Source organism: Neodiprion fabricii, chromosome 3 (assembly GCF_021155785.1).
Source record: "Neodiprion fabricii isolate iyNeoFabr1 chromosome 3, iyNeoFabr1.1, whole genome shotgun sequence".
Lineage (NCBI taxonomy): Eukaryota > Metazoa > Arthropoda > Insecta > Hymenoptera > Diprionidae > Neodiprion > Neodiprion fabricii.
The window spans coordinates 38,981,081-38,998,794 of NC_060241.1; the positions used below are offsets into that span (position 1 = coordinate 38,981,081).

At 41.0% G+C, this 17,714-nt stretch overlaps 1 protein-coding gene across 1 annotated transcript; it reads left to right on the forward strand.

Annotated features, from left to right (window-relative positions):
• Positions 1 to 7,168: 7,168 nt before the first annotated feature.
• Positions 7,169 to 13,291, forward strand: LOC124177143 (tubulin beta-1 chain). The gene is made up of 2 exons (XM_046559191.1): positions 7,169 to 7,327; positions 11,046 to 13,291. Exons 1-2 carry the CDS (start codon positions 7,271 to 7,273, stop codon positions 12,330 to 12,332), a joined length of 1,344 nt encoding a protein of 447 aa, XP_046415147.1. The 5' UTR covers positions 7,169 to 7,270; the 3' UTR covers positions 12,333 to 13,291.
• The last annotated feature ends 4,423 nt before the right edge of the window (positions 13,292 to 17,714 follow it).

The window sequence follows — 17,714 nt, forward strand, 5'->3', positions numbered from 1 at the left end:
GTGCATAATACGGCTGTGGGAAGCTGTCATGCTTACTGATAGATCCTGCATAATCGCGTCCGCGGCGCCCACAGTGCCACGTTTCTTCGGACTATAACCAGCAACTGACCCGAATGCGATTTTAACCGGAGCCGATCGATTCCTTGCTCGATAATTAACAGATCCATACAAGTATTTATCGGTAATTGATGCTTTAACTGGATATAATTTGACGCCAATTGTCTTTTTACATGCAGGCATTCTCTCGCTGCGATATCAGCGGTTCTCCGAATTGCACAGAACTTACGATCTCTCGTCGTGAATTAATTTTTGTCGTTGTCATGAACATACAATGGACCTTGAGTATTTTTATTCAAACAACAATACTCGCACCAACATTCATCCACCATTCATTAATTTTTTCATATCAACGCTCACACGTGTCACCGATCCCACGCGGTAATCCTTAACATGGAAGTTTTTGTGAATCGAAACGGTAAACCAGGCCTCGGCTTATAAATTGCTCGATCATGTCTCGGCTGCGTTTGGTTTCGACCAGCCTCCCATAGATCGTTCTAGTTTACTTTCGATTTTAGAATTACTATCGCTAATACCGCGATCATCTTCCAACGTATTACATGTGGAGCAATGTTTTTATGCAGCCTCACTTGAACCTCGACATTCCTAGCCGTCGTCTTCGCTGCAGATTGAGTGATGACGAGTCTATAAATATAATACGATTACAAGAGTATCTGTATTTTACAGAGTGGCCTCGTGCAATAATGTAATGTAATGTAGTGTATGTATATGTATAATATACTGTAAGCGGTGTAGGCTGCCCGCCATATACGTATGTGGCTACCTACCAGTACCTTACTTATACTATTCTGCGAACTCTGCTATCAGCCGTGTTTAAGAGTAATTCCTGGCTTATGTCAGAAGGTTGGTCAGACGTTCCAGTTTGCGTTATATATCTCCTTAAGAGGCCCGTACCTTTAAGTACTTACATATTAATTGGTTAGCCCAAGAAAACGAGCAACGACAAACAAACTATTTTTCGCTGTTAACGATATTTGTTGTCCTGAGCTGGTAACTTATCAAATAAGAAAGGTGGGAGAACGAGTGAATGTGCATCTGAAAGTATTATAGCTCTCAACCTGTCACGGACTACACAGTAATCGTAATTCACTCTGAAACCACAAATTCTGAAAATATACGTCAGTCAATCGTCGGCTTGACCTCTATATTCTCATCGGTTATTCTGCACGACAAATTTTCAACTCGAAGTTCAGATTTCGAATAAATTTCAAAGTGCACGGTGCTCTACACGTATAACTTTTCAATACCTTTTCGTATTGAGAAAAAAATCTGTCAGAATGAAAAGAAAGAAATAACAGAGAAAATTAATTCACAAGATAAGCAGGAGCGATGAAAACAAAACAATAATAGTAGATACAAGTGACGAGACCTATGCTTGCGTCATGCTTTGACAAAAAGTCAGTAAACCAGTGGTTCGACTCTATTGCTAAGTGTAGAGTGATTACCGATAGAGATATGACGTTTCCCTGTACGGCAACAATGAGTCATACGGAGGTTAAGAAAAGACGATGCTCTACACGAATAAACATCGGCATAAAGCAAATGATCGGATTGTCGTATAATCAACCGCATTGTGTGTATACAATTACACAATATTTCTCCTTTCACGCGAGCTTACGCCCATTCGCGGCGATACCCGATAATCTGTTAGTCTGTTCTGCATGGCGTTGCCGGCACGTTACATACGCTTATTATTAAAGAACTCTGCGGGTGGGTATAACTACGTAACATCGAAGGTCAAGGATAAGACGAGACGCCGAAATCGTGCCGTCGCGGGCGTCGCCAGGTGGGTACGTTGGAAATATCCCTACCAGGTATATTAAAGCCTGTGGATATTTATTCAACCGTTTGTTTGCTACGGGGGTGATTAATCGGATCGATCAGTGAGAAAACAACCCTCTCTAGTCGCAGCGCGTTCCGAAAATATTCAAGCCCCCGCGTTTCGAGGCCTCGGTCGATAACCGCCGCCGTTTCTATTTGGCTCCTTTGCGAATCGTCATGCGTAGGCTATGCCTATAAATATGTATACATGTATTGATGTTCTGAGGTATGAATCGAATACACACGGTCGTATCTTATTTTTTTAAATTATTAAATAAATTTATAATAAAATTACTGTTATTGACACACAGGAGATATCAGCAGGGAACCTTAGCTGCGTCCTGAAATTAGCTCCCAGTGCTGTCAACAATCTTTTATTTCTTTTGTGCTGTCGAGTTTGCGACTAGCTCTGTCTCTGTCGTACGGAGTTTTTAGCACTGCCAGCTGATTTCGTAACGCACCTTTTGTATTCCCGTGATTTTGTGAGCGATAAGAATGTAAGTCATCACTGCTGCTGCAGGTTTAATTTGAAATAAATACGCGGCTTTCGATTCGTTAAAAAGTATTCGAGCGTCAAAGTTGAGAACTCTTCGAAATAACTTGCATGTAACAAGGTTAAACTGAAAGCGATGAAACGAAAAATGACGTTCCCACAATCCTCAATTATATGTAAGGCATACTTACCGGTATTATTATAAAAGTATTTAACCCGGTCGCTGTCAGGCAGCTATTATACATTTAATACCGGCTGCCTATTGGGGGAGGAAAAAAATTGTTCCAAACGATAATTGCAAAATGACGGTAATAAAACGGCGGGCAATTTTGACTTGAACGTCATGATGTCACTGCTCGACAATATCACAGCGTGTTAAACGTGCGTTTTATTGCATGTGAACGTAGGTATAATATCTTAAAAATATGTTATACTTTATAAGCTATGACATACTCATATTATTGTTAATACGACTTACATACAATCTTTTTTACAAGGTTTATGTTTATTCGATATATTTCATACTTGATCAGAAAAAAACAGAAGTTTTACCGCACAAGGATGAAAAGTTTACGGAATTTTGCTTCACTGAGTAAATAGATTGGCACGTTTTTCACGAGTAGACCCAGTTCGTTGCAGTTGAATTACGTATATACATTATTGTACAAGAGCTGTAATCCACTGCATTCTTTTTTTCCTCAGACTCGTGCAGGGAGATGGAGATATAAGAGAGAGAAGAGTGTTAAGCAAAAATTCCGCGCTGTAGGAGTTAACCGTTAATCGTATAAGCACTGATTAAGAAGAAAAAAAAAAGAGAGGAAGAAAAAAACAAGAAATACACCGTAAATGGGAAATCAACGAAGGTGAACAGTTTGCCGGGGGAACGCATTGGTCAACTCGTCCTCAAAGGCGTACAACTCGACGTAACGGGCAGGAAAAAATTCAGTCTGTGTACGTAAGTACACGTAAGGTTCTGAAAAAACTACACTTTCTCTCTCTACGGAGATCCTGGAACCGTGCTAAATAACCCATACACATGTCGATCTTATATAGCTGTATTAATCATCAATGAAAGTATGTGTTATATACAAATATATTAATTAATGGTTAACTAATAAATACTACGTGACATAGGTAGTGTATTTGCTCGGTGCAAAAGACTTCCACCTGGCGTTTACGATATTTTCCCGCAACTTCGAAGCTGCCAGAACGTTGATTCGTACCACATACCTCAATCGATCATAATTCGAAAAAACGAGGATCGTTTTTGTTACGGAAAAGAAGAAATCTTAGTCGACACTGCAACTCAAAATACTAGAACTCAATCTAGTGAACTAAACAGTGCGATAAAAACATCCGAGCAACCGGAACCGTTAGAGGCTTACTACGCCACTGTATCAATGTTCGTGGTAACATCGCATTGCAGTCTCTCAGTTCCTTCGATCGTGGGACAACGTCTTTTACGTTTCTCGCTGATCTGCAGATATACAGCGAATATCTGAGGTGTTTTCAAATGAGGGTAAAATCATGGTGTCCAGTAAAAAAACCGTAACAAATTCAAGGATATTGAAAATAGAATATTACTAGGAGACGACAAAAATTCAAAGATTGTTTCCAGGACTTTTGAAGGGCAAGCAAAATTTGAGGACATGTCCAGGAGGACTACTGGACACCATGAAAAAGTACGTACTGCACGAAGCCTGGCATCGGGTCCCCCTGGGATCAGGCATCGTACATCTACACGCAACACGTAACACGTAAGACGTACACTCATAATTGCGTCTGGTATTGCCTTGTCGCATCAATCGATTCCTTCTAAGGGGATAAGCCGCGGCTCCGTTTCGCTGCCGACACCGAGACACCCATAGTAACAGTCAGTTGGCTGATCAATTACGGATCAAAAGAGCGTTTGGGCGTTAGACAAATTTAGACAAAGGCGATCATAGCGTGGGCTTCTTTATTGTACCAACGTTTATTAGGTACACACTATCCAATCGCCGCCTCATACCTAAAGTTTTACTTATTATACTCGCGAGGTTACACTGGATCCATGAGTTTTCTGTAGCCGGTTTTTTCGACCCGGTGGGTGAGGTTGGACAAGGATGACAGGACATCCAATCGCATTGGAATCGTTGAGTGAATTTCTTCAACCAGGGCAGGAAGGGCTTGCCTAAGATGTCCATGTGGCTGAATTATACGACAGGATGAAGATCACTCGTCAGTTACGCCCCAATGCGCTCCATTGCTTCCCATCACAGTTTTAAGCATGTCAGAGTTTAACAATACGATATATTTCACTTCTAACCGGCTCGTTATTATTTTCAAATCGCGTCTTAGACTGGAAATAAATCTGTCTATCTTGCGATCAAATCATTATCTGAACTAGATAATGTCCTTTTTCTACAATATTCAAAATTATATCGGTATAGTCATGCGGAGGAATGTGTTTCGTGACCTCGTCGCAGAGACGAAAAAAAACATGCAAAAAGAAAGAAAAGACTGCAAGGTGAAAGTTTTTGGTAATTTTCTTTGAAATGCTAATAGTAAAAACAAATATTTTATCACCCTAATCTACTGCTTGTGTCGTAGGTAATCTTCAAATGACACCGACTGATTATTTGATAAGGAAACCGATTTCGTTATTGTGTCACTGGCTGATAAGCAGTGCATGCATTTATACTGCGTAAACGCGGCTGGTGTACGTAGAGCGTTGTTATTGAAAGTCGTTAACGACCCTCCGTAGAATTGCACGTTTACCCAAATGCATTGCATAGGGCGATGCCTGCATGCAGACCAGCTGTCTGGCAGAGCCAGACGTATTCACTAATCCCCTTTTTTCCACCCAGTGAATATTTACCTGCTGACTGCAGTGAAAGGGAGCTTTCCCCTAATCTGGTATGTCAAATAATAGAATATAGACTCACAGCCAATCCTTGTTTTCAGACTTAACAATAAAATCAACCGAATTAAAAAATCATACGATTCAGTTGAAGTTGCACCTTAATTTTCTTGACCATCTTTTGCATGATGCTTAATGGAAAAATATACATAAAAAATGACTGTTATTATTATTATTATTATTATTATTGTTAGTATACAGTAACTGAGACACGGCTAGTTTCTGAGTTTTTCAGTCACTAGAGTCACGAACAACCAGAATTAAACAGTACTGAATCTAGATGAGGTTGGATATGTCAGCGTAGCGGTAGTGTGATAATAGGTTGAATAGAAAATTGTCTGAAAATAACACGAAGGAGTAGTAGGCATATAACAAGTTGTAAATCTGGGGAATTTAAGGTCATGCGGAACACCGCTGTGCCTAATTGAGTCAATCTACGGCAGCGTGGTCCGTGCCTGTGTAGGCCACGCTCTATTGTTATAGTTATTCGTAATATACTCGTATACGGTTTACGGGCAACTGAGGCCAGCTCTACATGAGGTGCTAAACGCCCACGCATCCTTTTGCACTCTTCCATACAAAAGCTAACTCCGTTTCTGATTTTGTATCCACGAGTTTCCGGCTGTCTCCGAACAGCGAATTCAATTATTTTTCAAAATTAACCTCTTTGAATTCCATCGAAAAGTTCATCGAGCATGACAACGAATTTAAATTTATCCACGGCAAGCTGCACAATATAATCACCGAAAATTCTCTGCACTTTTCTCAAAAAGCAAACAAGGAAATCGATAAAATGAAACATTACGGAGAAAGCAGAGTATTTGCCGCATTTTTTTGACGCATACTCTACCGCGACCAAATGTTTCTGCTAAGGCTAGTGTGGAGCACATACGTGTACCGTAGGGATCTGTACTGATCTATAGATATGTACTTATACACCTATACGGAATACCTAGTTCGTGGGCGTCGGTTTCGGCTTGCGCTGACGACGTGGTTTTTACCAACCGTACAAAGTCCCTAGGCGCCTCCCCAGCAGCGTCGTTAATGTTTTTCTCCTCCTTTTGGTTTACCTTTATTTTTCATAGTTAAACATCATAATACATGCGAGGTATTGCGTGTCGTCACCACACGCTACGCGTAAGGACATAACCGACGGCATCTCAGGCTGCAGGCTCCTCTCATGACGAATAACCAGTTCTCGTCTGCAACGAAAAATCCAATTAAACCTAATTAGAACGCGTGCTTGGATGAAAAGGAATGTGTTGCTCAGATTGTATTCTAATTAATAAAATTATCATTCACGAACTAGATGCAAGAACATCTTCACGATAAAATCATTTCTTCTCGGCGTGGTCGAGGCTCAGCGACGATTTATGGATCGATGTGTAAAACCTGCGCTGTGGTGCATTCGTCAGCTGCAGTAAACAGAGGACAGGCTCTCGCCTGTAACGTATTAGGAATAGCTGGAAAAAAAGAAGAAATAAACGAAGAAATGAAAACACAGAGAAACCAGAGTCATGCTGTTTTTCCGACCAAAATTTACGACTGTATTCCAACACCACCTGCACGATGGACGGTAGATATTGGTCGTATCGAGCTACTATCTTTTTAGCTACGTATTGAAATCGCATTAGATAAACTGAAGTCAGCGCCGCATTTGGCGTATCGGTAACGAATTTGTGAGGAGATAATGAAAACACTACGTGCAGCTTCGGTAGTGTGCAAGTGGGCTCGAACGCCTGGGTGAATTTAGGCGAGGTTGGCAGAACTGAGTGACGTCGGCCGACCTTATACGGGCGGACCAATGGGAAGCCGGCGTAGGGCGTTGCTCTCCCCCACTTTCTCACCCGTTCGAGGCTTGAAAATCTGTAACGGGCGCCGGTGCCACCGCATTCGCATAAACGCTTCTCGGCTCTCGCGACGCGTACGAGCTTTCAGTTGTCAAGTAACAAGAGTTAGAGGCAATCCACCAGATCAACATGAGGGAGATCGTTCACATCCAGGCTGGTCAGTGCGGAAACCAAATTGGAGCTAAGGTGAGTTTATTATTCGCTTGATAAAATACAAATTTTTTTCATAAGCTTTCCAGGGGCTCTCTAGCCGAAGAACGTGACGAAAAAGAAAAAAAATTCATTAGCCTCTTCTTTGTTTGCAACTACTCGGAGATAAAACTTTGGTTAAAACTGCTCAGTGTTTGTACACCGCGACAAATTTTCCACCAGTGCATGCCTCTGTGAAGTGAATTACAAACATCGGGGATACGCGCATTCGAAATTCCGTGAGAAAGTGGACGAGACTCGGGACGCGCCGGCAGCGGCTAAGAAGCTACGAGAAAGAATCGATTCGGGTATAATAGTATAGGAACGCCGGCCGGTCGGCGTCAGGAATTTTTTCACACTTTAAAGGAGAAATTTGACGAGACGGAAGAACAATTTTTTACGCGTCAGATGCCGCAGTTTGCCGATATCCTCTCAAAGTCAACAATAATTCGTCCCTAGCAACAGATCTTATCTAGCAATCCGTCGCCGGCAAGTGTACTGTAACGTAAATGTACCATCTTTCTCCCCCCCACCCAAACTGTGTTGCCGCAACTGTTGAGTTGGCTGTCATGGCGACAGCGCCGGCCGGCGTAACGGTTTTTTTTTCCAACATCGCGGGTCGAACGTTTGCGTTCAACTACCCGTCGAGACAGGCTAGAAACAGAGACCGTCTGCTGCGGTCGCTTATCCGGTGCATTTTCGCGGTCAAGCCGAACTGTATCGACTCGGCACATTCGATCGGCTATTGGTAATATGCGTGGATTTCGGACAGGGTGTGGCTGAGGTAGCGGATGCGATATTGCAGCATCGAGCGGCTGCGCACGCATCTCTTGTACCGTATTAGCTGTCGCTGCCACAGCGCTCCCATAGGTAGAACGTGGACGCTGTTGCGGAGAGAAAAAGAGAGAGCGAGAGAGAGAGAGAGAGAGAATATGAGATAAAATTGAGGAGCGAGCGAGAGCGAATACCGGCAAAGGCGTTCGTTCGTGCCACAGGGTCGTTCTTCCCGCGCTCTCTTGCTCGCTCGCTCGTTTCGTTGAACGCTGACAAAATAGCGTTTAGAACTTGTTTTATCTTGGCTTGCTTTCGGCGATTGATCGGCGTATTTAGACAAAATTTTCTGCCTCTCCGTCGGTCATTCATTTAGCTGTATTTTAACAAGTGGCGTCGAAGGAAGATGTAGGCATTCACTTGTTTCATGACAAATGTCATTCCGGGAACGGTATAAAATTTGTAAATTAACGCATGGTGGTATTTCTCCGTAAAACTTGATGAAAAAAAAAGATGGGAGTTAAAAAAAAACAGCAACCTAGCAGCGCGAGACCGAGTCACGTCATCGTTACCAAGTACAGGATTCAGAATAGTAAATTTTAGTACAAGGCCACCCAGCCTTGAGTCAGTGAACAGAATGAATACACGTCAATTATTAGTAATGAAGCATACGGAGTTTGTTATATCGAGAGTTCAGTTTTATCGATTTTTAATAGCCTTGATTGGAATTTTTATCGAGTTTGATACTAGCCACTCCGAGTCTGTTTCTCGTTTTCTTACAAATAAATACGCGATGCCTCCTCTGTCGGTTCCTATACTGGACACAACTCGGAAGTTCTTTCACCATGTGAAATTTTGCTTGCGTTCCTCGGAGCAGCTGGTTATTGAGAACAAAGAAATGCCAGGTGTTAGGTGCTGAGGGTTTCATTTTCCGTTAGCTACTACCCTGACCGAAAACGTCTGCCTCGTTAACAGATCACACACGTACAGGGCTCCTGATATGAATGTATTGTTAGATTGACGTTTATTATCGAAGGGTCGTCATTTTGGTCTTGATATAGTTAATCGGTCGATGCATCTTGATAAAATTATGAACTAGTTATTTTCAACTACATATATTTGTTATCGGCTCGATGAATTCCTCCAATATAAAGCTCCAAAAGTATTGCCCAGGGTGTTATTATGTGGTTCAATTCGTTGTTCCTAGAGTCGATGTCACTCTAATGAGGAATTTAAATTGACTTGAAAAATGTAATCTGTCCCAAATATCTCATACTTTGATGTTCTCTTTATAAGGCGAAAATTAAAATCGTTCAAATAATTGCTTTATAGCATATAAACATAGTAGCATTGGTTTTCACAATTTCACGACCTTTGTAGTTACTTATCATAGTATGTTCGTTCCTTGGTTGACTGGCACCACTTGTGTATTTCTTTTTGCACTCTATTCAGAGCCATATATGCAGTCATAGGCATTGCGTAATAATGATGGCGAAATATAGCAAGAGGAGATAAAGTTCACCTGGGCCCTGATGCTAATTACCTGTTATGGCAATATGGGCATGATCATCATTTCTATATATAGCGGTGACATTGGTGACTCATGTCTACTTTATTATTCTCGGGCGGTAGAGGGGGATGACGTCCCACCGCACGATGCTCATATATGGTCAGCCATTAGGCTGCATAACTTGTTACCTAATACGAAATTCATAAGAAATTGGCTCGTTTTGGTTGAGCAATGAAATTAAAAGGCAAATATGAAATAAGTTGAAAAGAAACCAAGTCATAGTTATCCCAGTGACCCGATTGATGCGTGATGCTTTTTGCATTCCTGGGTTTCATTCATGACTAAATTTCTGCCTCTGAATCTGGTTCGGTGCTATTTATATTCGCAAAGTTATTATTTACCCTGCGAAACTGCTGCGGCCCGATGCATTTCCCGATTAGTCCGAGTTATGCTTTGCCGGTGTCGTTGAACTCCTGCCAGTCGAAGACGCTCCGTTGTTGCTCAGTCGAGTGTGTCAGATTGGCTAGTTGCTGCCTGGCTCTCGAGCGGATGAATAAATCACTAATTAAATTTAATTTGCCGTTCGCCATAAGCTCCTTAGTAGTTTCCCTGTTATTTGCATTTATGAAAATACACAACGCTGTGTAATTTTCTATAAAGTAATTCCACACTCGCCGGATTACTCTTATTGTTAGTTGAACCATATCGGTTGCGATGATGACGATGATGATTCTTTCTATTGCTGGGGCAAGAGTTTTATTTTTAATCGGAAGTTTCAATCAAATGTTTGAATAATAATTTTTTGTAGAATCATCCACGGATAAAGAATAAAGTTATAGACACAAGTGTTTGATAATTTGCGGAGATTTCACTGGTTTAAAGAAAAAAAACAAAATATTCAACTTTGTTACACGTGATGTAAGCTTAGATAAGATAAAAAAAAATCCACCACTAAACTGATGATAGAAGTTACAGGTTTCGTCGCTAGGGGCACATTTTAGGACTTTTAAGTATATGTGTGTTTACGTTTATGTGTTTACGCGTACGAATATAATAGAGTAGGCGGCAAATCTAGATGAAATGGTGCACTCTGATTGGCCTAGCGCTATCGCTTATAATTCAAAAACTATGCGTCGGACGATCTTCCGGAAAAGAAATTCTCGGTTGGATTTTAACGAGGTATTATGCTGGCTAGTCCGTGGGAGGCAATTTAGGGACACCCTGTATATACATGGCACACGAACCAAACACAAATTCGAAAACAGGTGATGAGAGAAATTAATGACACTGTAGTCAGGACGGCTAGGTGGTCTGGTGGAGTGAGGCTAAGCATCCCTAGATACCGGGTTCGATTCCTGGCTCCGTCGTTAATTTTTCAAGTCACCTGAAATATTTGAATTTGCAATTTCTTTACTGATGTACGTTTGATTTCAGTTTTGGGAAATAATCAGTGACGAGCATGGAATTGACCCGACCGGCGCCTACCATGGAGACTCTGATCTTCAGCTGGAGAGGATCAACGTCTACTATAATGAGGCGTCAGGAGGAAAATACGTCCCTCGTGCGATCCTTGTTGATTTGGAGCCTGGTACCATGGACTCCGTGCGCTCGGGACCATTCGGTCAGATCTTCCGACCGGACAACTTCGTTTTCGGTCAGAGCGGTGCCGGAAACAACTGGGCGAAGGGTCACTACACCGAGGGTGCTGAGCTGGTGGACTCAGTTTTGGACGTGGTGAGGAAGGAGGCCGAGAGCTGCGATTGCCTGCAAGGCTTCCAGCTCACGCACTCTCTTGGAGGTGGAACCGGATCGGGAATGGGAACCTTGCTGATCTCAAAGATTCGCGAGGAATACCCCGACAGAATAATGAACACCTACTCGGTCGTACCGTCGCCAAAAGTATCCGACACCGTAGTCGAGCCCTACAACGCCACCCTCTCAGTCCACCAGTTGGTAGAAAACACCGACGAGACATACTGTATTGACAACGAAGCGCTGTACGACATCTGCTTCCGCACCTTGAAACTCTCGACCCCAACGTACGGTGACCTCAACCATCTAGTGTCCCTCACAATGTCCGGAGTTACGACCTGCCTCAGATTCCCGGGTCAGCTCAACGCCGATCTCCGCAAACTCGCCGTTAACATGGTTCCCTTCCCCCGTCTTCACTTCTTCATGCCCGGTTTCGCTCCCCTCACATCTCGCGGTAGCCAGCAGTACCGTGCGCTATCGGTACCCGAACTCACCCAGCAGATGTTCGATGCCAAGAACATGATGGCCGCCTGTGATCCACGTCACGGAAGGTACCTCACAGTCGCCGCGATATTCCGAGGAAGGATGTCGATGAAGGAGGTAGACGAGCAGATGTTGAACATCCAGAACAAGAACAGCTCGTACTTCGTCGAATGGATTCCCAACAACGTCAAGACCGCAGTGTGTGACATCCCGCCCCGTGGTCTCAAGATGTCGGCGACCTTCATCGGCAACTCGACTGCCATCCAGGAACTGTTCAAGCGAATTTCCGAACAGTTCACCGCCATGTTCAGGAGGAAGGCTTTCCTCCATTGGTACACCGGTGAGGGTATGGATGAGATGGAATTCACCGAGGCAGAGTCAAACATGAACGACTTGGTGTCCGAGTACCAACAGTACCAGGAAGCCACCGCTGACGAGGACGCCGAGTTCGATGAGGAACAGGAAGCCGAAGTTGACGAGAACTAAAGCGGTCGCCCTGGCCTTAGACACCCCAATCCCACCCATCCCTTATCCCTAAAAGCTGATTGTTCATTTTTTACTTTTCCTCTTATCGTCATTATAAATTTTTATTTTTCCTTCACATCTTCCCTCTCACCTGTTACTATTATTATTATTTTTTTTTCCGCTATTTCCTCTATATACCGACTTGTTTGTTATCACACAACCATGACAGCAGCCAGGACGCGCCGCGCTTTACTACCTTCACCGTTTTCCTCCCAACTTCCCCTCTTGTCTTATCGCTCCTGTTCACCTGTACACAACACCTGTATAAAAAAAAAACTCATACATACGAACGATGAGTTTTTTTTTTTTTTAATGTAACGGTCCGGCGGAATGTTTTCTGTAAAGATCGACGACGCTTCTTGAGAGATACAGAGAAAGCGTTTGTTTTTTTTGGTTGTTCTTTTTTTCTCATCGTTGAAAAAAAATAACAATACTTTTCGCAATAAAGACATCATTAAAAATAATAATTGAATAATTGTTTTTTTTTTTTGATGGTTGCATTATTTCCTCAATTCTTTCGCCTTTACAACTTATATACAAAACGTTTAACGTATAGCAAAAAAGACAGGTGCGCTTGTCAGCCAGCTTTATTAATATTGGGGAAAAAAGGTCCTCTTCTATTTGGTATTTTAGTTGTACGTATAAATATATTGTATATTTCTCTGTTGTAAAAATCAGCAACACATTCCGAATAAAACTATATAGGTATCGTTACTATCGTGTAACAAAGACTGACGCCTTGTGTTTTGTACTTTTCTCTTCGTCTTCTTCGTAGGCTTTTTTTTTCATGAATGTATTAATTCTGGTTGCTTTAGCGCGTCTTGTATTTACCACCCTACAATTGTAGTATCATCAGCGAGATTGCCACAATCTTATAATAAATTATTATGAAATAAAAAATACATTTTATTAACACGTAATTACTATACATTATTAATCACAGTAATAAGTTACTCTCCCGTTTGTCCTACCTATTCCCTGACTATATACAAAGTCATCCTTCGAATCCTGAGTGTCCGTTTCACCTAATTAAATAATGATTAATTAATTCAATTATTACGTCCTGTTCATACAAAAACTCTTGTCCGTGCTACCATACGCAATTTTCTTATCTTTGATTTTTGTAAAAGATCTCTCAAATCGAGTTTCCTTCTATTATTTATACTTTTTTTTTATCTTACGATGCGAAAATATGATATCAAAATAGAAACAAGTTTTGGTGCTACTTGCCTTCTGGATGATCATGCGATCTTAGGTCTTTATTAAAATTCCTTGGAGTATGTCAGTTACAAATTAAGTGTGAATTCATATGTTCTTTGCTTTCCGCCTTTTAGCATGAACCATAAAATTTTCTACTACAACGAGCAATTTCATAAAACTGACGAAGTAACATAATGTCTAGTGAATCCTGAGATTTGAGCAATGAACTATGGCAGCCGAAATCTGGATTATCAATCAAAACTTATCGAGATGTGTAAGTATTGAAAGAAATTTATTAATGAATATTTAATACATTAATTAAGTAAAATGTGATTTTGGGGAACGTGAAACCTTTTTGCACGCATAGTTGAAGATGAGTTGCATAATTGCGATAAGTAAAAGAATTTACGTCCGATCAATACAATTATGGATGTAATTTGGGATATTTCGATTATTATATTTCCAGCGCAACCAGTTGTGTAATTTCTGAGTTGTGCATTTTAATTCACGATCAGCAAAGTGAATCATTGCAAGTTTCACATGTTCTTCCATGAATGTACTGTATGTGGCGAGGGGTTATTTACTTGGTAAGTCCTATGTACGCTGGGCTTCGAAGTCTTCTCAATTTTTTGGAAGTCACTTGGAATTATACTTAGTTTTCTGGCATCTTGAAGTCATCGGAAGTCATTGATAGTCAATGGAAGTCATTGGAAGTATTTGGAAATAAAGTAGCGGTAGTCAATGAAAATCTCATTATTATACGTCATAATCCTTCTCAGTTTGTGATAAAACCAAAGTCAAGTTGAAAAAAGGTGTTATGTATAATTATATTGAGTGTGGTAAAAAAGATATTTGTTTTAATTCCGTGCACTTCACGCGATCGAACTCTGGACCTGGCACTCGACACTATAACATCCAGCAGTAAACTACCAGCAAAATCTCGAGCAAAATCCATAATCCGCCGAGGACGAACCCAGAGTTATTTAGTTCAACTTTCTATACTCGCACCACGGGCATCGCACTACGATATAAGCATTGAGATAGTCATAAACTACATTAGTGAAGACGTTTTTACGACGGCTTAGAATTAAATCCACGTAGTGGTTATTGAGTTATTGGCTCTTGAAATTACTTCCTGAAGCAACGTTTAAATTACTCAGGAAATGTGTAGAATTACTGGAAGTAGACTGAAGTTAATTGAAATCAATTAGAGGGACGGTAGTTTTTGGAAGTCATTGGAAGTCATTGGTAGCTGATTGAAGTTCTTGGTAGTCTTTGGAAGCAATTCGGAGCCACTGGAGGTCACTATGAAGTCTCAGGTTTGTAATCTGGAAGTCATTGGTAGTGTTTGGCCGTCATTGGTAGGCAATGGGAATCCTTGGAAGTCCTTGGAAGTTAATTCTATACCCAAATTTGAAGTGAATAGCTCTTCGGTACACAGTCCTTACGTTAAGCTACTTGGAAATCGGTGCATTTTTCACATCGACAGCAGTCGACAATGATTCTGAAAAGGTATAAAATTTTAATAGTAAGAATGTGTGGCACTTTAATCGAAGTTTATTTAACCTTGGCAGCTTAGCACCTGACGATACGTGTGCCAAGTTCACGTTCCATTATTCACCTGATTAAAAAATTAATCAAGTTGAGGTTTCAATAACAGTTCCAATGGCAAAACTTTTATCGAGAAGTGTTCTGCGTCAATAATTCATTATCAAAGTTGGTTGAATTACAGTGATAGTTACTTCGTGTTTGGAATTCGAAATGCTCGAATGTTTTTGCAAATTGAAAGCAACAAGAATTTCTCCAAAAAATTGACAGTATTAGTCATTAAATAACAGTATTTAGGTTTAATTTCGAATATCGGTAAAAATTCTGCAGTTGCTACACGCCTGGATGTTGTTTGTCCGTACGTAGGTATGACGCACAGGTTGCAGACAATTAGGCGTTGCGGCGTTGGTATTTTGCTAGAATTATTCTCACATCGATTTTTAATTAGATAACAACCGCTCGAATTGTGAACAATTTAAATGCTAGACTAACGAATGTGTTCTGCAAAATGTAGTGTAGTGTATTTTGCTGAAGTTTAGTAGTCCGTCCATCATATTTTTATAGCTCACTCATTTCCTTGAACACTTTAACCGTGTTGGATTAGGATGATAAAAATCTGCAATTCTAAATATTGAATCTGTTGACAGCGGGGCGAGATCTCAGCGTCACGAATCGGAATCGTGAAATTTCGCATTATATACAACGGCTCTAAGTGAACGTGCGAAAGTCTTTTATATGATGTCAGAACTAACTGTAAGCTCGCATACGGCTGTTAATATTTCATGAAATTCTTCACGATCCAGTTCACCGTTTGGGTAATATAATACGAGACAAGACACGTGTGTAGCGTCGGTTCATATCCGTTGCTATATTATTTTATCTCGCCTAATTAATCAGACGATTAAACCATATTATTATAGAGATACGGTCTCCTGAGTTATCCTCTGATTCTCTTCTCATGTCAAGGAGTCGGTTTTATTGTCATGAAAGTCGTGGCTCGAGGAGATAACGAACTTGCAGTTTAAATTTATCAAGATAAACTCGCGTGCCCCACTCAACTGATGTATATCTGATTTCTTTCCCCACTTTTTACTTTTTTTTTGGAATCTCTTCATTTTTCTCTCTTGAAGAGGTAGGAAACCCTCGAATTTTAGTGCGATATCGTGATAAAATTGAATTTCCTCTTCACAGATGCGCCCATCTGCAATACGAGCACAGCTGCGATCCGAAATCAGTGTCCTGGGTCACGTCGACGGCGAGGATGGCGAACGCGAGGGAATATTTATAGATGTTTTCCCTTGCTTCGATTCTCTTTGCGGTAGCCACGTATTGTTGGAAGCTGGATAAATTGTTAGAGGCTACGGATTAGGCGGAATCGTGACCGTTCGGCTGTGACTTCGACCTTGAGATTGTTCAGAAAAAGACTGGATATACGTGGATCTGGTTTCGACGCCTCAATTAATTAATTGACAAATTGGCGTATGATTTCTAAGTGGCAAGATGCGGAAGTTACGAACTGATCTAATCATCTGTCATTCACCTTTCGTCGCGGTCACCTTCCCGTGATTCATGTAAAAATAATACCGGGAGGTGCTTTCGTAAGGAGGAAATGATCATCGAATGTTTCGATTCAGTGCATCGACGTTGTATGGTTATATCGATTAAATTATGGTTTCACTGGGTATTATTAGCTGCAGCTAACCAACTGATACTCATTGTCAGCAGGCTGACGCATTTGACTCATGCGGGAAAAGCTGGCGACTTGTGAGCGTTGATAGGATATACAGTCTTTTTCGCGCCCACTTTATAGGCTTCAGGTTGGCCCTCGATGCTCGATGAAAATCCACCCCAAACGCTTCCACGAACTTATATATTATCACTCGATCCTCTAACGCTGCTTGCTATTTTTCCGAATGATACGCGAATTTTAGCATTTTTGAAGCGGATGAAATTTGTTTCGAATCCGAATTTAAAACCAAATCAATCCTTCGTATACCCATATAGATTAGGCTAAACGTGTTGAATATTCGATACGACTGTTGAAAGTGAAATGAAATAGTCACTTGATACAGAGCCAAAAAATTGTGTTAGTAATCCGATATTCATAATATCAGCATCCCGAGGTTGACAAGTTTCAAAAGCCACAGAAATGTTCCACAGGAATATCTACATAAATAAAACCATGTTTTATGTTATGGATATCATAAGGTTTACGTTGGTTTCAAGAGCGCTCGACTCTTCATCAGTAAGTATTTTTTTTACTGTGAATTGAAACACATTTGTGTGATCTGATATGCGATCTTTTTACGTGAGTTTAAGTACCAGGAACTACCGGCCGAATTCAACATTTTTTTTCAGTCTAACTGATTAGGATACCGCTGATCAAATAAAATTTATTTGCCAACGTAGATATCTGAGTATGCTTCAAAATTACCAAAGAAGCAACACGAAATTGCTCCTTTGTTTAAAATCAAAATTTCCATGTTCAACGTATGTGCATGTTTGACAGAAGTCTCCAGAAGTATCCAAAAGTTTTCTCGCAAATTTTTGCATTCACGCTATGAGATAAAAAGTAAGAAATGTTTGAATTTACTG